The sequence below is a fragment of the Staurois parvus genome, unplaced genomic scaffold (genome assembly GCF_062004578.1).
Source record: "Staurois parvus isolate SC_StPar_1 unplaced genomic scaffold, SC_StPar_1.0 ptg001255l, whole genome shotgun sequence".
NCBI classification, from domain to species: domain Eukaryota; kingdom Metazoa; phylum Chordata; class Amphibia; order Anura; family Ranidae; genus Staurois; species Staurois parvus.
The window spans coordinates 668,246-692,284 of NW_028319051.1; the positions used below are offsets into that span (position 1 = coordinate 668,246).

Sequence of the window (24,039 nt, forward strand, 5' to 3'; positions counted from 1 at the left end):
CCAGCTTCCTCCAGAGACCTCATTCCCTATAGGGACAACAAGCCTGCTGCAGTCTCCTAACCCCCTCCACAACCACCATGCCATCCAGTGGTGTATTTAGGTTTTGTGCTGCCTTAGGCAACACAAAAATTGTCTGCCCCCACGGACACTGACCAACACCACCACCCCTTCCCCTCCTGCGAAGACAGCATGACATTGGCCAACAACACCCCTGCTCCCCACCCTTCCACTATTTCCCCCTGGCGATAGAGAGACACTCATCTTCCCAGCTCCGGACATGCCCGGGAGCAAGTGCAAGGCTCTACATACACCATCAAGCAGCCTGCAGCCTCTCTCAGATCCCACCTGGTTCCCATGGTGCGCGTGTCCCTTCTTTCAGCCCTTCTTCTGGGGGGAGGTGCTGCCCCCCTGAAAAATGCTGCCCTAGGCAAGTGCCTTGTTTCCCTTGATAAATACGCCCCTGATACCACCCACCCAACCCCATCAAGAGCCGTTCAGCAAGTTGACACATGTTTTGCATTGCCTTATTATTATTATTATTATTATACAGTATTTATAAAGCGCCAATAGTTCGCTCAGCGCTGCACATTACAAAGGGGGACAGAACATGTGACAGAACAATACCAATACAATGCAAAACATGAGGGGATCGAGGGCCCTGCTCTTTCGAGCTTACAATCTAGGCCTTATTTTACTTGTGTGAGCATAGACTTTATTTTTCACTGTTGGGACATGGAAGGTTTTGGAAAAATTTACCAGTCCCTGGTTTCAAAAAGGCTGAGAACCACTCTCCTCAAAATCATATGACAAAACACCAGGTCTATGTTTCAAAACCAATCCTAATACCAATGCATGTATTGCAGAATACTATGTTACTGGGAAACAGATGACTCTACATGTGTAAGATTACCCCATGCACACAGGTGGAGTAATTTGGGTCTCAGCAACATGGTTTGGCCACCCCTGTGGATGTCCACAAGACATGAGCTGTTAATGGGTCTTGGGGACATGATTGGGGACCTCAGCTTAACCACTTCCCATCCGGCCGCTGTTTATAAACGGCAGGACGGGACACCTACAGGAGCGGGTTGCTGTCTCTAAACGGCACCTTGCATCTGAGGCTCGTGCGCGGCTCCTAGAGCGCGCACCCGCGAGCCCGATGATCGCCGAGTCCGACGGACACGGTGGATTACGTGACATGGTATGGGACCAATGAAATCGGTCCCATACCATGTGATCAGCTGTGTCCAATAAGGACACAGCTTAAGTGTAAACAAAAGCCGCATGGTGCGGCTTCCGCCTCCTTCTCCTCTCACGGAGTTGTCTGTGAGAGGAGAAACAGCGAAGAAAAGGGCTGTAGCTAACTGCCCTCCACCTCAGTGACACCTAATCGCCCCTAAAGTGTCCCTGATCGCCCCTAAAGTGGCCCTGATCGCCCCTAAAGTGGCCCTGATTGCCCCACGTGTCCCTGATCACCCCAATAAGTGGCCCTGATCGCCCCAACAAGTGGCCCTGATCGCCCCCACAAGTGTCCCTGATTGCCCCCACAAGTGTCCCTGATTGCCCCAAGTGGCCCTGATCGCCCACAAGTGGTCCTGATCGCCCACAAGTGTCCCTGATTGCCCACAAGTGGCCCTGATCGCCCAACAAGTGGCCCAGCAGTGTCCCTGATTGTCAGTGTCCCTGATCACCACATAGTGGCCCAGCAGTGTTCCTGATCGCCACAGTGTCCCTGATCGTCACAGTGTCCCTGATCGCCGCAGTGGCCAAGCAGTGTCCCTGATCGTCACACAAGTGGCCCAGCAGTATCGCCGCAGTGGCCAAGCAGTGTCCCTGATTGCCACACAAGTGGCCCAGAAGTGTCCCTGATTGCCACAGTGGCCCAGCAGTGTCCCTGATCACCGCAGTGTCCCTGATTGCCGCACAAGTGGTCCAGCAGTGTCCCTGATCGCCGCAGTGGCCCAGCAGTGTCCCTGATCACCGCAGTGTCCCTGATTGCCACACAAGTGGTCCAGCAGTGTTCCTGATCGCCACAGTGTCCCTGATTGCCGCACAAGTGGTCCAGCAGTGTCCCTGATTGCCGCAGTGTCCCTGATTGCTGCAGTGGCCCAGCAGTGTCCCTGATCGCCACACAAGTGGCCCAGCAGTGTCCCTGATCGCCGCACAAGTAACCCAGAATTGTCCCTGATTGCCGCACAAGTGGTCCAGCAGTGTCCCTGATCACCGCAGTGTCCCTGATTGCCGCACAAGTGGTCCAGCAGTGTCCCTGATCGCCGCAGTGGCCCTGATTGCCGCAGTGGCCCAGCAGTGTCCCTGACCACCACACAAGTGGCCCAGCAGTGTCCCTGATCACCGCATTGGCCCAGCAGTGTTCCTGATCACCACACAAGTGGCCCAGCAGTGTCCCTGATCACCGCATTGGCCCAGCAGTGTTCCTGATCACCACACAATTGGCCCAGCAGTGTCCCTGATCCCCACATTGGCCCAGCAGTGTTCCTGATCACCACACAAGTGGCCCAGCAGTGTCCCTGATCGCCGGATAAGTGGTCCAGCAGTGCCCCTGATCACCGAAGTGTCCCTGATCACCGCAGTAGTCCAGCAGTGTTTCTGATTGCCACACAAGTGGCCCAGCAGTGTCCTGATCATCGCAGTGGCCCAGCAGTGTCCCTGATCGCCGCAGAAGTGGTCCAGCAGTGTCCCTGATCGCCGCAGTGTCCCAGCAGTGTCCCTGATCACCGCAGTGTCCCCGATTGCTGCATAAGTGGTCCAGCAGTGTCCCTGATCACCGCAGAGTCCCTGATTGCCGCAGTGGCCCAGATCACCACACAAGTGGCCCAGCAGTGTCCCTGATCACCACACAAGTGGCCAGCAGTGTCCCTGATTGCCGGACAAGTGGTCCAGCAGTGCCCCTGATCACCGCAGTGTCCCTGATCACCGCAGTTGCCCAGCAGTGTTTCTGATCGCCGCACAAGTGGTCCAGCAGTGTCCCTGATTGCCACAGTGTCCCTGATCGCCACACAAGTGGCCCAGCAGTGTCCCTGATCACCGCAGTGGCCCAGCAGTGTCCCTGATCACCATACAGTGGCCCAATCAGTGTCCCTGATCACCTTACAGTGTGCCTGTTCATAAAGTGTCCCTGATCTCTGCCACACCAGTGGATCCTGTTCACTGCCATCGTCTGTGAGGAGAGAAATCCAGTACAGCTAACTGTGAGTAAATTTAAGCCTTTGCACAGAGTTTACACACACTCACAAAACATTGCCAGCCACCTCACTGTATCTCTGATTTTTTCCCAACAGTGACTAGTGTGAACCAACTGCAGCCAGATATCTGTCCCTCACTGCAACACCATCCTGATCACTGCCATACCAGTGGGTCCTGATCAGTGTCAAAAATATGGCCAAAAGATCATATACAAGCGAGGAGGCATTTCAAATTCTGAGTATGACAGATGAGAGTGACGGAGAACTTAAAACATACCTTGGGGTGTTTGCTTTCCAAAATGGGGTCTTTTTGTGGATAATTCCATTGTCCTGATACTCCAGGACCTCCAAAACAGCAATAGGTAGTTAAGAAATTAGATGTGCGATCTTTGCCCTTAGAACGCTAACAGGTGCTTATTGGATGTGGAACCCCTCTATGTGGCCAGACTGTGAAAAAGTCTCACACATTTGGTATCACCATATTCATGAAGAGTTAGAGAATGTGTTTTGGGGTGTAATTTTAAGTATGCCTATGCAGTGTATTAGAAATATCTCATAGATTGACAACTTTGTGTAGAAAAAAATACATTTTCATTTTCTTTTCGCATTTTCCAAAAACTTGTGGCAAAAAATGAAGTCTTCAAAAGACTCCGCATGCCTCTTAAAACATACCTTGGGGTGTTTGCTTTCCAAAATGGGGTCATTTTGTGGATAATTCCATTGCCCTGATGCTCCAGGACCTCCAAAACGGCAATAGGTAGTCAAGAAATTAGATGTGTAATTTTTCCCCTTAGAACGCTAACAGGTGCTTATTGGATGTGGAACCCCTCTATGTAACCAGACTGTGAAAAAGTCTCACACATTTGGTATCGCCATATTCAGCAGGAGTTAAAGAATGCGTTTTGAGGTATCATTTTAAGTATGCCTATGCTGTGTAATAGAAATATCTCATAGATTGACAACTTTGCGTAAAAAAAAATACATTTTCATTTTCTTTTCACATTTTCCAAAAACGTGGCAAAAAATGAAGTCTTCAGAGGACTTCCCATGCCTCTTAAAACATACCTTGAGGTGTTTTCTTTCGAAAATGGGGTCATTTTGTGGGTAATTCAATTGTCCTGGTGCTCCAGGACCTCCAAAACTGTGATAGACAGTCAAGAAATTAGATGTGTAATTTTTGCCCCTAGAACGCCTAAGGGTGCTTATTGGATGTGGGGCCCTTCTATGTGGTTAGGCTGTGAAAAAGTTTTACACATGTGGTATCGCCATACTCAGGATGAGTAGCAGAATGTGTTTTGGGGTGTAATTGCAAGTATGCCTATGCCGTGTGAGAGAAAGAACTTGTTAAATGACAACTTTGTGGGAAAAAAAAAAAGAATTTTTTTTACTTTCATCATTTCCTTAAAAAATTGGCAAAAAATGACAACTTCAAAAAACTCCCCATGCCTCTCATTAAATACCTCAGACTGTATACTTTCCTAAAAGGGGTAGTTTGGGGGGTATTTGTACTGTCCTGGCATTTTAGGGCCCCAAGAAATTATATAGGTAGTCCGTGCATCAGGATTGATACATTTTCAAATATATCAAATATACAGTTGTGACCAAAATTATTCAACCCCCAATGCTGTAAAGGGGTTTAGGGACTATAGTGTACATTTGGAATTGTATTCAGAATCAAATCCTACAAGGACGTTGTAACTACCCAAATGCAACTAAAATGACATCAATTGTTTATGTAATACAGTAGTAAATGGTTCTTATGTGGTTTCTTCATTGCCACAATTATTCAACCCCTTAAAGACTACCACTCTGAAGAACAGAGGTTCATACAGGTGCTTTCCATCAGGTATTGAAAACACCTGTGGATGTCACCGAGCAGCAATCAAGCATAATAAGCACCAATTAGGCAGCTTTAAAATGACTGTGATACTCAGCTCCTTCTAGACATTTACTGGTGTGGTTACAAACATGGTGAAGGCAAGAGAATGGTCCAGGAAGACAAGAGAAGAGGTGATTTCTCTTCACAGGAAGGGCAATGGCTATAAGAAGATTGCAAAGATGTTAAACATACCAAGAGACACCTTAGGAAGCATCATTCGCAAATTCAAGGCAAAGGGCACTGTTGAAACGCTACCTGGTCGTGGCAGAAAGAAGATGCTGACTTCGACTGCTGTGCGCTACCTGAAGCGTAGAGTGGAGAGAAGTCCCCGTGTGACTGCTGAGGAACTGAGAAAAGATTTGTCAGATGTGGGTACAGAAGTTTCAGCCCAGACAATAAGACGCACACTGCGTAATGAAGGCCTCCGTGCCAGAACTCCCAGGCGTACCCCCTTGCTGTCTCCAAAGAATAAGAAGAGTCGACTGCAGTATGCCAAAAGCCATGTGGACAAACCACAAAAGTTGTGGGATAGTGTTCTGTGGACTGATGAAACAAAATTAGAACTGTTTGGGCCCATGGATCAACGCTATGTTTGGAGGAGGAAGAACAAGGCCTATGATGAAAAGAACACCTTGCCTACTGTGAAGCATGGTGGAGGGTCAATCATGCTTTGGGGCTGTTTTGCTTCTGCAGGTACAGGGAAGCTTCAGCGTGTGCAAGGTACCATGAATTCTCTTCAGTACCAGGAGATATTGGATGGAAACGTGATGCAGTCCGTCACACACCTGAGGCTTGGGAGACGTTGGACCTTTCAACAGGACAATGATCCCAAGCATACCTCCAAGTCCACTAGAGCATGGTTGCAGAGGAAAGGCTGGAACATTTTGGAGTGGCCATCGCAGTCACCAGACTTAAATCCGATTGAGAACCTCTGGTGGGACTTAAAGAAAGCAGTTGCAGTGCGCAAGCCTAAGAATGTGACTGAACTGGAGGCCTTTGCCCATGAAGAATGGGCGAAGATACCCGTAGATCGCTGCAAGACACTTGTGTCAAGCTATGCTTCACGTTTAAAAGCTGTTATAACTGTAAAAGGATGCTGTACTAAGTACTAAGATTGAATGTCACTTGGGGGTTGAATAAAACTGATAATGCTGTGAGCACAGAAAAGACATTTGTGGTTATTTCATTATAACTGTTATGTTATATTTGTCTGACCTACAAGTGCCTCTTTAATGTAAATGTAAGCAAGATGACTGAATGATCAAAAGCAATGTCAAACTGGCCAAAACACTCAATTTCAGTGGGGGTTGAATAATTTTGGTCACAACTGTATATACCGTGGTCTGTGGACTCTATAACTTTCACAAAGACTAAATAATACACACTGATTTGGGTTATGTCTACCAACAAAATGTAGCACAATGGATTTTGGCCTAAATTTATGAAGAAAGTATATTTATTTGCAAAATTTAGTATCAAATACTAAGAAAAACATGTTTTTCAGTCTTTTTTCATTTTTCTAGCAAAAAATAAAAACCCCAGTGATGATTAAATACCACCAAATTAAAGCTCTATTTGTTTGAAAAAAATGATAATAATTTCATTTAGATACAGTGTTGTATGCCTGAGTAATTGTCATTCACAATGTGAGAGCGCCGAAAGCTGAAAATTGGCCTGGACAGGAAGGGGGTAAAAGTGTCCGGACAGGAAGTGGTTAAGAGGTCCTATAAAGTAAGGAATACTAGATAAGTTTGGCTATAATGGAAAGTTTGGATGAAGAGGTCAGGCTGAGAGAATATGGATCCTGGAGAAAAGTGAAGACCTGATGTGGGAAATGAACTTTGCTCCAACCCACTAGAAACTAAGAAGTACATGTAGGTGGAGTCGCTTTTTAAATTGTCCATATAAAGATAATAACATCAAAAGATCTAAGATTTGTTCATTATCACAAAAATAACAGAGGTTGCAGTTCTACTCCTGACTCGAACGATTCTGTAGTCAAGTGTTATTTTCATGAACTGACCACAAAAAAAAAAAAAAAAAAAATTGGTGATATATCTTGGACTCAGGGCTGGGACAAGAGGAGGGGCTTCCCTGGGCATGGTGGTATCATGTGAGGTGGGGGAGCTGTGCAGAGAGTTCCTACCTACAAGCTGGCAGGAGTAGTGACAACAGATTCAGAGTAACAAACATTTATGCTGAGGATGAGAGTACTTGTGCTAGGAGGGGGAGGGAGAAGAGGATTAGTGGCAGGAGGGGGGTTTGAGGGGGGTAAGATTTGTACTGGGAGGAGGACATTTGGGGGTGGAAGTGGCATACAATGTATTTTAGGAAGCAACATTTTTTTTGGGGGGATGTACTAAGCAGGAGATCTGGGGGGAGATTTGTGCTAGGAGGGGGGGATTTGTATTAGGAGGATTGAATTGTGTTAGGAAGGGGGATTTGGGAGAGAGGATTTGCGCCCTGGGAGCTAGGTGACCTTGTCCAGGCACTGCTTGGACTGACAACCATATTCTGCTTTAAGGCCTCATGCATACTGGGATTCAAAAATGCCGCTTTTAAGGGTTTTGACGTTTTTCATTTTGCCTGTAAACGCCCCTCCATGTTTCCATGCACACATAGGTGTTTATAGGCGTTTCAAGGCAGGATTGTCTACTGGCAGAAAAAAAACCCTCACTTGTGTATTCAGGAGAAGAGCATTTCTATAGAAAAAAATGCTTGAGCATTCATTCATTTCAATGGCCAGAATAAATTAATATTCTAGTCAATGAAATAAGTGAACGCCCAAACACTTGATGTGCCTATACTATAGGCACGTTTTTTACAATGATTTTCTCCTACCAAGAGAAAAGGCATTCGGAAGAGATGGGCAAATGCTCAATGTGCATGAAGCCTAATCCTTTCATTGCCATCGGTGTAAGGCTTACATCAGAAGCAGCAGTGGCTTTCACGTGGACGTGTCCCAGTGGCTCTACAGTCAGCTGATTAATTCCATGGACCCCCAGAATGTCCTCATCCCAACATCATGACCAGGGAAGAAGTGAATGGAGTGTAGCAGTACCCACTTGAGGGCCACTGAGTTTTTGGGTCCCCTAAGCTCTACACAGCCAGGCAACATGCATTTTCCACACTTTCATCCAAAGTCAGTAAACAGTCCAGGAGCTTGGTTTTTTGTTGTTTTATTAGGGGTTAACAACTGGGATAGGGTAAAGGGGTTATGGGATACCCAATTTGTTTGAAGAAACAGCAGAACGAGGACGTTTCCTGCTCTACCACACTTAGAAAAAAAAAAGACAGACACTTGACTGTGTTCCAGCCAGAACCATCACTGTCCTTAGAATAATCCCCGTCTAGGAGCTTTGTGTCCTCTGAGTGGATTTTTAGCAACGTGACGTTTGGGAGCTCTATGTCCCCATAGTACACAGAATACCAGTCCACCTAGATACGGTATCTGATCCCAGCACATGGGATTGTGTAAGCTATGAACTGTCCCCTGAAGAATTGCAAGAACTTGCATCCAGCAGACTTCTCCCTTCTAGGCCCTGGGGGTGTAGAGGTACTCACACTGTCCTTGTCCTGCAACTGTGGATAGAACTGCTTTCAGGCCTTCTAGCTGGGCTGGTTCCTCTCCTGCAGGCTGTCCTTCCATGGTGGATAGCAATGCAATGGAACTCCCTCTTTCAGCTTCTCTTCAGCTTCCAGTCTCCAGCCTGGAAGCAGAACCCTCCTCCTCTGGGACACCCTCTCAAGCCACACCGCAATACCTCTCACCAATTCATCTTCCACCCGACTCCTCTGCTAACATGACTATATGGGCTGGTCTACCACACTACTAGGTTCAGTTAGCCTGGGATTGGTCAGACTCCCATGAACATGCAGATTGAGGTCTCCACTCTTCTGCCCACTGGCTTCTGGAAATTTCCATGGACCTCCAGAACAAGGAGGAGGTGATGGAGTCCCAATCTGCTGAGTCACCTAGCCTGACCTCATACTGAACCTACAGTAATTCAGGCTCACTTACTATCATGAGCCAAAAATACATTTACCCTACACTAGCCCCACCTAGTGGGTGCTACTGGAGCATAATCTGTACTCCATTAGCTTCAGTGGAGTGCAGAGGAGACATCAATAAAGGCAACCTGTCACAGCACAAAGCTATCATGTGACCTCCTATGCAAAATTTTGTAGTGTACCAAAGCTTGTCACCATTTCATGCGCATGCACAATTTTAGGGCTTGACATGTTTGGTATCTCTTTACACTGCACAACCTCATCTTTTATATTTGACAAAAAAATAGGTAATATTTTGCATTTCTGTGCACTAAAATTAACTTTACTGTATTTATTTTGCTAAAAAATATGGGTTTGATAAACCATTGCACTAATACCATATTATTCTCCAAGTTTATAATGTTAACATCTGTGCAAGAAACATAAAAAAAAGAATTAACATTTAAAGTGCCTCAGACTGTCAATTTTGTGGGATTGTTTTGGGGGTGGTAAACTCTGAAAAAAAAAAGTTTCCCCCTGCAAGGCAAAGGCATAATGTGCTAGTATACATCACATACTAGCACATTATGAGGGACTAACTTTAAAACGAAGCCCTCCAGCAGTGAGTTGTCAATGCTGCAGAGGCTTCCATCTTCACCCGGTCTTTTCTCTGGGTTCATGGGCTTGATTGGCCGAGCCACGATGACGTCATATGTGGCAGTCTCAGCCGCGGCACACGGCTCTGAAGGAACGGCACGGGTATGCCATTCCTTTAGAGCGCATGTGCAAGTGATGTCACCGGCTGCTGCTCGCTAGATTATCTCCTGAGCAGTGCAGGTTTAGGAGATATTCATTTTATCTACAGATTGGCTTTATTATAAACTTACCTGTAGGTAAAAATAATATATGAGAGTTTACTATCACTTTAACCACTTGCCCTCCAGAAAATTTACCCCCCCTTCGTGACCAGGTCATTTTTTACAATATGGCGCTGCGTCACTTTAACTGACAATTGCGCGGTCATGCAACCCTGTACATAAATTAAATGTATGTCCTTTTTTCCCACAAATGGAGTTTTCTTTCAGTGGTATTTGATCACCTTTGCGTTTTTCTATTTTTTTGCGCTATAAGCGCAAAAAAAAAAACAATATTTTTGACTTTTTGCTATAAAACATATCCAATAAAAAATAAAAGTTCTTCATAAATTTAGGCCAAAATGTATTCTGCTCCATTTCTTTGCTGAAAGAAAATCTCAATACGGGTAAATTAATTGGTTTATGTGAAAGTTATAGCGTCTACAAATGGCGGTTTATATACTGGAATTTTTATTTATTTATTTTTTTATACTAGTAATGGCGGCGATCAGCGACTTATAGCGGGACTGCGGCGGGCATTCTGACACTGGCGGGAACTGACTGTCATTGACATCCCCAGTGACACTAATACAGTGATCAGTGCTATTAAAAAGCACTGACACTGTATTAATGACACTAAGCAGGAAGGGGTTAACATCTGGGGCAATCAAAGGGTTAACTGTGTGCTGTCTTGTGCTTACACTGTGTGCTGTGTTTTACTACGGAGACATGCTGCTCTCTCAGAGAGATACAAAGCAGCATGTCCATGCTGACAGAAGAGAGTTCTGTGTTGTTTACACACAGATCTCTCCCCTTTCAGCTTTAGCGGCGATCACCAAGTGTGGCCAAGAATCGCCTGCCGGGACCCAGTGATTGACATCTACTGCAACCAATGGCAGCATGGGTAGGCTACCTGGAACTGCAAAATCACATATATACATGATTTTGCGCAAAGCAGCCACCTTGTAGCAGTTTATCTGGAATTTGCACAGAAAAAGCTGCGAATTCCGCATCAGTGTGAACCCAGGCTCAATCCGCTGCTCCAGATTCCTGTCACTCATTTTCCACCATCAGCACAACACATGTTATTTTTTCTTCTACTCCATAAAGACTGAGTCCACTGATCTGCGACCCAGGAGAGTACAAGTTAGAACATGTCAAGTGTGAATGGCTGTGCCCGCCATATTGCTACACCGCCAGCATTCCGGGAATTAAATTGTCACACCTTGTAACATGCTAGTATTTATTAAACACATATTAAAAATGATGATTTTTATCTACCTGGGGTTTAGCTTGTAGGTTACAAAGTATAATTGCTCACTGACCTGTAACGGTGACATTGTAGAAGACGGAATCATTGCCGGCATTACAGACATATTCCCCGGAATCCTCTGGCCTGGCACTTGCGATGATCAGCCTGCGATGTCTGCCATCAGAATCCAGCCTGACATTGTCGCTCTCCTCTATCTCCACGCCATCGCGGTACCAGCGCACACAGGCGTTCTCCCGGGACACCTCGCAGCTCAGCATCATGCGCTCCCCACCCGCGCACTTGTGTTCTGTGTCATTGCTTGTGTTTATAATCTTCACCGGGGGCTCTGGAGGCAGAAAGAAACAGATTGTCAGCTATAGGTGTATGAACAGGTTCTGCATAAAGCCTTGCAACCACATACAGAAAAACCACATACAGCGCTGAGGGAACTGTTGGCGCTATATAAATACTGCATACTAATAGTCACAGTTCCTCGGGGGCGGGGCTGCAACCTCTGATCATATGACTGTTACAGAGTCTCTCCCCCAAGTGTCATTGTGTGTGGCTCAGACATGGAATTGGGATAAGAACACCCATACATGTAGGTTGCATTCTTGAATTCTCTGAAATGGGGTCACTCAGGCGAGTAGGCAGACTTGGGAACGCCTGCAGATCTCATTACTAGAGAGATATAATCTTTATTTAAAGCTTAAAGCTCAACTCCGGCCTTACCTTCAGTCTTGCCCAGTAGTACAGGTTCCTCTCCTGGACTGAAATTGCTCACTCTGATTTCACTGAACACTGTGAGCTAATCCCAATGTGCATTAGAAGCTGCAGAAAATCAGACAGAACCCACCTCATTTCCTGTCTGGAGGACGTCCAGCATAATCCAGCTCTTTCCTCCCCAGCCTGACTGTCCCTTGCCTGCCCCTTTTATACCCACATGGAAGAAAAATATATTTGAAATATATTTTAAAAATATTCTTCCCAAACATATTGACACATATTTGAAATGCTACACATTTGGCCATATTCAATATATTTAAATATATATTTAATTAAATAAACAAATATATATATATACACACTGCATGTTGAAATGTATTTTTATTACAATATATATGAAAAATACATTTCAAATATACTGTATGTCTTTAAAAATACAAATCTACATTTTTGGAATACATTTACAAATATATGTAAAAATATATGTTAAAATGAATTTTTTATATGTTAAAAAAAATCTGAAGAATATATTTAAAAAATATATATTTTTCAAAATATTTTTCAAATATTTTATATTAAAAAGGCGTTTCAACATGCAGTATATATATATATATACATATATATTTATTTATTGAAATATATTGAATTTGGCCAAAATTGTAGCATTTCAAATATGTGTCAATATAAATATAATTGGGAAGAATATTTTAAAAATATATTTCAAATATATTTTTCTTCCATTCAGGTCAGCTTTCAATCACGAGGGTGTTACCTAAGGTATGCAAATACAGCCTACCTAGAAACACCCATTCCTCCAGACCTACACCCACCCATCAAGGCAATTTGGTAATTGCATGACTCCTCACAAGAGCCAGCCCACTGGTTGCATTAGTACTGAGGTCTCTTGAGAGAAGCACTGAGGCAGGGTGCTGTGATGTTTTCTGAAAGCTATGTACAACACCCTGCCAGCCCCTTCCACCAGCCATGATTTGCCTGCACTGCATATGGAAGCACAGAGACCCAGTAATGATTTTAACAAGTCTAAAATAAGCTAGGTAATGAAAACAGAAAGACTTTATTAGAAAACAAAACAGCAATCTTCACTGTGTGCCCTGCCTGGCACTGCACTGCCTCTCAAGCAAAAGCATCCTGCCAGGTCCTTCTCTTACAGCAACCTTACCCCTAGGAATGAATAAGGCTGTGACCCAAACTGAAAGAAAGACCCACTGGGGACACTTTTGCTGGAAAGGCTATGCAATGCCAGGCAGGGCCACACAGTGAAGATTGCTGGGTTTTTTAACCTCCTCGGCGGTATGATTCTTTCCGATTTTTTGTGCTGAAAGCGGTACCATTATTTTGCATGGAAATATGTAGTTTTTTATTGTAGGCTGTAATTGTTAGGAATAACTCACTGAAATCTGTATGAACAAGAGTCTAGTAAACATCCCGGATATGATAAAATTTGAAACACGAAATCATAAATTATAATTTAATAAATAATCATAAAAAATAATAATATAATAAATTTGATTCAATAATATAATCAAACCAAAAACACTGAAATTTGAAATACAGAGGCAAATTGGCACATCGCTGAGCAAAGTCGAAAAATCGTTTTCAGTGTCTGACGAGGAATTTCCCCCACGAATCATTATCACTCAATTCTGCAAGTGGTTCTGATTTACTATCGCTGTTCTAAAACTGCTTTTGACGTAAAGGGACGCTTTTTGAACGCCATGGACTTTTCTCAGTTTCCAGGCAGAAAGAACAGTCAAAATGCAGGCAGGGCGCAGGACAAAGTAGTAGGGACAAAATGTATGTGAAATGCATTGAAACAGACATGACAGCAAAAATGAAATTTTAAAAAAATTTCAAATTTCCCGCCGCCGGCGGCGCCCGTACGTCCCGACGTCACAGGGACCGGAACACAGAAGCCGGATGCCGGCATCGGCCGGAGGAGATGGCCGGGGACGCTGCAGGGGACACATCGCGGGAGTGAAGGACAAGGTAAGTGCTGCAGGGACCCCAGAGCAACGCCGCATGGTAAGCCCGAGTGTAGCTCGGGATTACCGCTCTTGGTATAGAAATTTTACCCCAAGCTACACTCGGGAATACCACCAGGGGGGTTAAGGTAAAGGAAGGAAGGTACAGTGGTCCTCTAAAATGACAGTAAAGTAGAAAAAAGGAACCGCAGTGTATAGAGGGGACCAAGAATCCAATGCTACCAGAGAAGTCAAATTCAGAAGATTCCTCCAGCGATAGCAACACAGGAGCAAATGGTGGCACAGGCAGCAGGAGAGGTGAGTATTAAACATCTCCTAGGCAGGGGCCACAGTTTAAACTTTTTATTTTACAGACAGGGTCACTTTAAAGGAAGTCTGAAGGATTATATGCCTGGAGTTCTGCCTTAATTAAAAAAGTGTTTATTTGACATACATTGTAATACTTAACATTTTTTATGAAGAATTCAGGGTATAACAGAGCGTTTTATGAATCAGTAGACCTATGTGCAAGATCAAAAGTTGGGCCCCATTGCTTCAGAAAAAAAAGGTGGCGTGCCAGTGTGTGGGCATGGTTTTCATTGTGCTAGTGGCATTGCTAGAATTGCAAAAGATCCGAGGCACCTTTGGACATGACGAGTAGAGGAGTAATGCGGTGGTGGGAGGGTCTTAAGGGGTGTGGTTAAATAAAACAATGCCTCCTCCATAATGATCCTTACACCCCAAGTGAACCTGTCCCCCAGTATAATCCTCCCCCAGGTCAGACTGTCCCCACTATAATCCTTCAGAGAGACACCACCTGGGGGCAGGGACACCAGAATTACATCAATTGGGTGGACGTGGGAACACTTGTGGGATATTTTGCCATCAGGGTCTCTGATATTAGATTTGCATAACTGATCATCCATCAAAGCTGAATGTAAATTCATTCTGTGTGAATGAGGCAAAATCAAAAATCTCTAGCTACACTATATTGGGAAAAGTATTGGTCCAGCCCCCCAAATCATGTGATTCAGGTGTTCCAATCACCTCCATGGTCACAGGTGTATAAAATCATCACCTAGGCATGCAGACTGCTTCTACAAACATTGGTGAAAGAATGGGTCGCTCTCAGGAGCTCAGTGACTCCAAGCGTGGTCCCGTGATAGGTGGCCACCTGTGTAATAAGTCCATCCGTGACATTTCCTGGCTACTAAATATTCCACGCTCAACTGTTAGTGGGATTATAACAAAGTGGAAGCAACTGGGAACAACAGCAACTCAGCCATGAAGTGGAAGGCCACATAAAATGATGTGCACGTGCAGAGGCGGACTGACAACTCATAGGGCCCCCGGGCAATAGGGGATCATGGGGCCCCTGTGTCCTTGTTCAAACTCAAAAAAGCCTATGAAAAAGGTACCAGGGGCATCTCATGGGGCCCCTTACTGATCCCGGGCCCTCGGGCAGTGCCCTAGTTTCCATAATGGTCAGTCTGCCCCTGTGCACGTGATGAAGAACACAGTGTGCAGAAGTCGCCAACTGTCTGAAGAGTTAATAGCTAAAGACCTCCAAACTTCATGTGGCCTTCAGATTAGCACAACAACATTGCGTAGAGAGCTTCATGGAATGGGTTTCCATGGCCGAACAGCTGCATCCAAGCCTTACATCACCAAGTGCAATGCAAAGCGTCAGATGCCGTGGTGTAAAGCACGCCTCCACTGGACTTTAGAGCTGTGGAGACGTGTTCACTGGAGTGACCAATCACGCTTCCCTGAGAGAGATCATATCCCTCCTTATGTATTATACATGGAGATCATATCCCCCCTTATGTATTATACATGGAGATCATATCCCCCCTTATGTATTATACATGGTGATCATATCCCCCCTTATGTATTATACATGGAGATCATATCCCCCCTTATGTATTATACATGGAGATCATATCCCCCCTTATGTATTATACATGGAGATCATATCCTCCCTTATGTATTATACATGGAGATCATATCCCCCCTTATGTATTATACATGGAGATCATATCCTCCCTTATGTATTATACATGTTGATCATATCCCCCCCTTATGTATTTTACATGGTGATCATATCCCCCCCTATGTATTATACATGGAGATCATATCCCCCCCTATGTATTATACATGGAGATCATATCCCCCCTTATGTATTATACATGGAGATCATATCCCCCCCTATGTATTATACATGTTGATCATATCCCCCCTTATGTATTTTACATGGTGATCATATCCCCCCCTATGTATTATACATGGAGATCATATCCTCCCTTATGTATTATACATGGTGATCATATCCCCCTTATGTATTATACATGGTGATCATATCCCCCCTTATGTATTTATACATGGAGATCATATCCCCCCTTATGTATTATACATGGAGATCATATCCCCCCTTATGTATTATACATGGAGATCATATCCCCCTTATGTATTATACATGGAGATCATATCCCCCCTTATGTATTATACATGGTGATCATATCCCCCCTTATGTATTATACATGGAGATCATATCCCCTCTTATGTATTATACATGGAGATCATATCCCCCCTTATGTATTATACATGGTGATCATATCCCCCCTTATGTATTATACATGGAGATCATATCCCCTCTTATGTATTATACATGGTGATCATATCCCCCCCTTATGTATTATACATGGTGATCATATCCCCTCATAATCTCCTCTTCTCAAGAGAGAATAAATTCAGTTCCTCTAATCTTTCCTCATAGTCCTCATAGCTGATCTCCTCCATGCCTCTTATCAGTTTGGTTGCCCTTCTCTGTACTTTCTCCAGTTCCCCAATGTTCTTTTTGTGAATTGGAGCCCAAAACTGAACTGCATTTTCCAGATGAGGTATTACTAATGATTTGTATCGGGGGGGGGGGGGTGATATCTCTCTCTCTCTGGAGTCTATACCTCTTTTAATACAAGAGAGGATTTTGCTCACTTTAGAAACTGCAGCTTGGCATTGCATGCCATTATTTAGCTTGTGATCTACCAGAACCCCCAGATCCTTCTCCACTATTGACCCCCCCAGTTGTACCCCCCCTATTATGTATGATGCATGCATATTCTTAGTGCAGAACCTTACATTTATCAACATTAAACCTCATTTGCCACATAGTTGCCCAATTACACAGAGCATTGAGGTCGGCTTGTAAGTTGGAGGCATCCTGTAAGGACGTTATTCCATGGCACAGCTTGGTGTCATCTGCAAAGACTGAAATGGGATTTGTAATCATAGACCCTATATTGTTTATAAATATATTAAAAATGAAGGGTCCCAACACTGAACCTTGGGGTACACCACTGACAACCCTAGACCATGCAACATCGCCAAAATCCGCACGTTCCTAACTCCAGAAACCACTAAACAGCTCATCCACTCCCTCATCATATCACGACTCGACTACTGCAACTCCCTCCTCACTGGCCTGCCTCGCTGCTGGCTATCTCCGCTTCAGTCCATCCTGAATACGGCTGCCAGACTCATTCACCTTTCCAACCGCTCCAACTCCGCCACCCCCCTCTGCCAATCCCTCCACTGGCTTCCGATTGTGCAACGGATCAAATTCAAAATCCTAACGCTGACGTACAAAGCTGTCCACCATACTGCCCCAAACTACATCACTGACCTAATATCCACCCAACACGCACACTCCGCTCCTCACAAGACCTCCTTCTCTCTAGTTCCCTGGTCTCCTCCTCCCATGCCCGCCTCCAGGACTTCTCCAGGGTGTCACCCATCCTCTGGAACTCCCTGCCCCAACCCATCAGATTATCACCTACTCTCCTCTCCTTTAGGCGCACCCTGAAAACCCATCTCTTCAGGGAAGCCTACCCCGCCCCCTGCTAACTTGCTGACCTCCTCCACTCTTCCTACCACTCCATCCCCCACAGCTATCTCCTCCTGTGCCACCACCCCCTCCCTCCTAGATTGTAAGCTCGAAAGAGCAGGGCCCTCAATCCCCTCATGTTTTGCATTGTATTGGTATTGTTCTGTCACATGTTCTGTCCCCCTTTGTAATGTGCAGCGCTGAGCGAACTATTGGCGCTTTATAAATACTGTATAATAATAATAATAATAATAATGCAGAGTATGAATCATTAACCACTACTCTTTGAATACGATCTTTTAGCCAGTTTTCTATCCATTTACATGCAGATTTTTCCAAGCCCGTAGACTTTACCTTACGCATTAGCAGTGTGTGGGGAACTGTGTCAAATGCTTTTGCAAAATCCAAGTATACCACGTCCACCGCCACCCCTCTGTCCAAGTAAACCATGTCCACCGCCACCCCTCTGTCCAAGTATACCACATCCACAGACCACCCCCCTGTCCAAGTATACCACGTCCACCACCACCCCTCTGTCAAAGTATACCACGTCCACCGCCACCCCTCTGTCCAAGTATACCACGTCCACCGCCACCCCTCTATCCAAGTATACCACGTCCACTGCCACCCCTCTGTCCAAGTATACCACGTCCACAGCCACCCCTCTGTCCAAGTATACCACATCCACAGACCACCCCTCTGTCCAAGTATACCACATCCAGAGCCACCCCTCTGTCCAAGTATACCACGTCCACTGCCACCCCTCTGTCCAAGTATACCACGTCCACCGCCACCCCTCTGTCCAAGGTTTTGCTCACCTCCTCATAAGAGTTGAAAATGAAGCTGTTATAGCTGCAAAGGGCGGGGCCAACTCAATATTGAACCCTACAGACTAAGACTGTGATGTCATTAAAGTTCATGCGCGTGGAAAGGCAGGCGGCCCAATACTTTGGCAATATTATACAGGGTTTATATAGTGCCAACAGTTTGCTCAGCGCTTTACAATACAATACAGCAACAATACGGAGACAATACAGCAACAATACAGTTTAACACAAGAGGGTTAGAAGGGTCCTGCTCCTTGGTTTACAATCTAAGGAGGCATATAGTGTATATTCAAATGTGTGCATGCAGAAAATACCACACAATGACCACTAGATGGTGCTGACTAAAATACAAAATACATATGCTCGTCAGCGCCATCTAGTAGCCATAATGTGGTATTTTCCACATTCACTCATTCAAATTGCAGAGAACAAAGCCAAAGAACATTCGGTTGTGCCCCATTTGGACAGATTAAAGTGTATGATGTTTTGATGGACAAACAGCTATGCAATTATTTTTTAAATAAACCCCTAGGTATCAGTAAGTGATTCAATTTGCGAGCAGCTTTGAAAAGATTAAATACTTGGTTTGGGCAGAGAAATGCCATTTCAGCTCATTGTTCTGATATATAGAGTATATGGAAGTCATTTAGGAAATCTGCAAATCTAATTTAGTAATTATCTCGCTTTCATGCCGCTCTTTCTCGGAGAGCTTGGTTTTATAGTGACAATCTCACATGTGTCACTGGAGGCAGTTTCTAGTCTTTGTGTGAATCAATGGACCAGTTAATGAAGCTATATCACATAAAAGCCCCCATATTAAAGTTCCGCGCCCCATTAGTTCCAGGTTAGATCACAATCATCCTAATCCATGCTGTGCCCAAAACAACAAAGACTATTAGGATAGGAAAATTCATTTTTAAATGGTTTCTAATGTGAACCGGTCATTGCTTGTCTGCCTCTTTAGCAGGGTAATAAGATATGATAGCTGCAAATATTTAATTGACCCTGGCTTGTCATCTCATAAACAAGGTGTAAGTCATCGCTGGGTGAAATTGTCAGGACACCTTTCTTTTTTTTAGGCTGAATTCACACCTACTGTGTTCATATAGGTTTACGTATACTTTAATCGGACTGGAGTTCTTCTTTAACTGAAGTCAATGGAAATCAGTGCAGGTTTCCTTACCTGTCACTGTGACGGAGAAGCTGATGTTGTCGTCAGCAGAGTGACAAGTATAAGTCCCCGAATCCAATAGTTCTGAAGAGGAGATGAGAAGACGCCTCATTCTGCCATCTGATTGGAGGGAGAAGCGTCCGCCGGTCTCCACCTCCTTTCCATCTTTCATCCAGCGCACTTTGGCCCCTGAGCTGGGCACCTGGCAGCTAAGACAGATGGGCTGTCCGGCGTCCATTGTCCTATTGGCCGGCTCACCGGAGGCTGGGGCGATGCTGGAGCCACGAGCTGCATCAGACAAGAGACAGATTCATACACAGAAGAGGAAATTCTGGACCATCTTTGGGTAGGTGGGCATGAAGAATACTATGAAGGTTTTACCACCCCCCCCCCCCACACACACACACACACACACACACACACACACACACACACAACTTTACTTTCTAGAGTTCTTTTTAAATATTGTACCTCATTTCAGTCTATGGTTCAGCAAATTAAGAATTTAATTCAGGTTTATTTCTCACACAGCCTATGGCCTTGTCCTAGCACTGTCCCTTTAACATCGATATTTCCAGAATACATAAATACACAAAGTATTTCCAGACCTATATTTAAATGACAAGGGCTGTGGGGGGGAGAGGCATATATCTGAAAATAGATCGCCATTGCCAGCTAATATGACCAGTCTCTGAGCCAACAGAAAATAACCCTTTATTGTCTTAGCAGTGGCGGTCACCAAAAGGACCACTATACATGAACAATTTTTGGGCCCCCAAATTCACTTACTGCCAAAGTACATAGACACATTCACTGTGTATAGACCTGCAGGCCTTTGCAGTCTTGCCCTTGGACCCCAGAAGTCTCAGATGACGTATGATCCCAGTCTCTGAGGGTGTAGTCACACCAGGAATGGTTGCCTTGCACCATACCCGAGTACGATTGTCCTCCCTCCCCACTTCTCCACTGGTTTGCACTCACATTATGCCAGACCAATGCATAATTATACCATCACCTCCGCCATTCATGGACCACAGTGATCCCTCCAGGTGTGCTCAGTGATCCATGTTCTGTGTTCTGGACAGATAGAGATCACACATAAGTGCTCCATGCCAAAGTTGCAACTAAACCATGGCCTAGACCACTTCTTTAATGCAGGCCAGGGCATGGAGCAATGGGGGAGATTTACTAAAATTGGAGAGTGCAAAATCTGGTGCAGCTGTGCAGTGTAGCCAATCAGCTTCTAACTTCAGCTTGTTCAGTTAGGCTTTGGCAAGAAAACCTGGAAGCTGATTGGTTTCTATGCAGAGCTCCACCAAATTTTGCACTCTCCAATTTTAGTAAATCAACACCATTGAAACATACAGGGTTGAGCACAAGGCACAGCAATACACTACTGAAATATACCAGACACAAATGTGCCCAGGCACAGTACATTCACCCTAGTGCGAGTATACCCAGACTGTGTCCTACAGTATGGCTCCAATCTCCAACAACCCCAGTAGAAAAGTCTATGACCATATTCTCCGTTGGTATTCAGTCTATGAGAATCTTCTGTAGCATTAGATATCTCAAATATCAAATGCAGTCCTTTGGTGACATGAAGGGACACATTTGAGGCCCTCTATACACCATAAATTGTCAGCCACTACTTTATATACAGATATCTCTTTCATAGTCTATAAAACTGAACTCCAAGTATATAGTTACATTGTTCCAGCTTGGACCAATGTAAGTACAGTAATACCTCGTTTTATGAATGCCTCAGTTAACGTAATTTTCGGTTTACGAATGAAAATCCATTGAATATAATGCCTCGGTTTACAAATTTTGTACTAATTCTTTTTGCAATTGCCGGCTTTTTTTTTTTCTTCACTATAGCTCACAAGATTAGCTGTCACTTTCCACTGAGGTACAGGAAACTTTGTTTCTTTTAAGAAACTAAAAGAAAACATTGCTTCGCTTAACTCCAGGAAATAAACTAAAAGAAAACATTCTCTCTTTTAGCTGGGGGAAAAGTGACAGCTGAATTTCTGACTTATAGTTAAAATAAAGTGGTAATTACATTTAAAAACCAGCACCATAATAACTAAAATAACGGCGTGGGGTCCCCCCTCCCATCCATACCAAGCCCTTCGGATCTGGTATGGATTTTGAGGGAAACTCCCATGCCAAAATGTAAAAAAAAATGGCGTGGGGGTCTCCCCCAAAATCCATACCAGACCCTTATCCGAGCATGCAGCCCGACAGGTCAGGCTCCTGAACCATACCAGGCCACATGCCCTCAACATGGGGGAGTGCTCTTGGGCAAAGCACCCCCAAAGCACCTTGTCCCCATGTTGATGGGGACAAGGGCCTCTTCCCCACAACCCTAGCCAGTGGTTGTGGGGGTCTGCAGGCAGGGGGCTTATCGGAATCTGGAATCCCGCCCCCCCCCCATGTGAATGAGTATGAGGTACATGGTACCTCTATTCATTCACAAAGTGTAGTGTGAAAAAAGACAGGACACGGTCTTTGACAAGTCCTTTAATAAATGAATGTTCTCCTCAGTAGATCCAACGTCGATCATGATGTCCGCCGCCGACCCGAAAAAAGAAAAAAAAAAAAGGTCCAGTTCCCGAGGATGGTTTCCAGTCATCTGCCTGCTCTGGTGGTTTGGCAGTTCTTAAATATGTAAGGGGCGGGAGAACCCGGGGACATCATGCATGTGACCCCACCCCATGTGACATCAATAACATCAATGATGTCACATGGGGCGAGGTCACTCGGTTGATTTCCCCGGGTGGCCCCGCCCCTTACATATTTAAGAACTGTCAAACCACCAGAACAGGTAGACGGCTGGAAGCATTCCTAGCAGGAAGAACCTGGAAATCACAGTAGTAGGCAATGCTATTACAGTAATCTCCATTAGCTTCTGGGTCCTGTGACAGGCAGGGCTCTGTGATGGGGGACTGTGTGAGTGGAGAGCTCTGTGATGGGGGGACTGTGTGATGGAGGAATCCGATGTGATGGGAGGACTCCTATATAGGAACCTTTGATGTACAGAGGTGACTCTGATGTGAGAGGGGGCTCTCTTGTATCGAAGAGCTTCTGATATAAAGGGGAGACTCTGATGGGAGGGGGGGACTTCTGACTTCAATGGGTGACTCTGATGTGATGGAGGGGGGGCTCTGACATGATGGAGGACCTCTGATATGATGGGGATTTCAAATGTATTGAGGGGGAATCTTTGATGTGATGAGGTGGACCTCTGATGTGATGGGGAGACTGATATAATGGGGGACCTCTGATGTGATGGGGAGACTAATATAATGGGGGACCTCTGATGTGATGAGGAGACATATAATGGCGGACCTCTGATACGATGGGGAGACTGATAGAATGGGGGACCTCTGATGTGATGGGGAGACTGATATAATGGGGGACCTCTGATGTGATGGGAAGACATATAATGGTGGACCTCTGATATGATGAGAAGACTGATAGAATGGGGGACCTCTGATGTGATGGGGAGACATACAATGGCGGACCTCTGATATGATGAGAAGACTGATATAATGGGGGACCTCTGATGTGATGGGGAGACATACAATGGCGGACCTCTGATATGATGAGAAGACTGATATAATGGGGGACCTCTGATGTGATGGGAAGACTGATATAATGGGAGACCTCTGATGTGATGGGGAGACTGATACAACGGGGGACCTCTGATATAATGGGAGACCTCTGATGTGATGGGGAGACATATAATGGCGGACCTCTGATATGATGAGAAGACTGATAGAATGGGGGACCTCTGATGTGATGGGAAGACTGATATAATGGGAGACCTCTGATGTGATGGGGAGACTGATACAACGGGGGGACCTCTGATATAATGGGAGACCTCTGATGTGATGAGGAGACATATAATGGCGGACCTCTGATATGATGAGAAGACTGATAGAATGGGGGACCTCTGATGTGATGGGAAGACTGATATAATGGGAGACCTCTGATGTGATGGGGAGACTGATACAATGTGGGGACCTCTGATATAATGGGAGACCTCTGATGTGATGGGGAGACATATAATGGCGGACCTCTGATATGATGAGAAGACTGATAGAATGGGAGACCTCTGATGTGATGGGAAGACTGATATAATGGGAGACCTCTGATGTGATGCGGAGACTGATACAATGGGGGGACCTCTGATGTAATGGGAGACCTCTGATGTGAATGGGGACCTTTGATGTGAAGTTAAGGCGGCTTAATACATCATCCCAG

General features: G+C 45.0%; 1 protein-coding gene across 4 annotated transcripts in view; it reads right to left on the reverse strand.

Annotated features, from left to right (window-relative positions):
• The window catches only part of OBSL1 (obscurin like cytoskeletal adaptor 1), a 181,895-nt gene that overhangs the window by 124,994 nt on the left and 32,862 nt on the right, over nucleotides 1-24,039 (reverse strand). For all 4 annotated transcript variants that reach the window (XM_089660629.1, XM_089660630.1, XM_089660632.1 and 1 more), the window contains exons 5-6: nucleotides 19,780-20,055; nucleotides 11,252-11,524 (exon numbers count right to left, since the gene is read on the reverse strand). In XM_089660629.1, coding sequence (XP_089516755.1) covers nucleotides 11,252-11,524; nucleotides 19,780-20,055 — 549 coding nt within the window. The remainder of the gene's footprint in view (nucleotides 1-11,251; nucleotides 11,525-19,779; nucleotides 20,056-24,039) is intronic.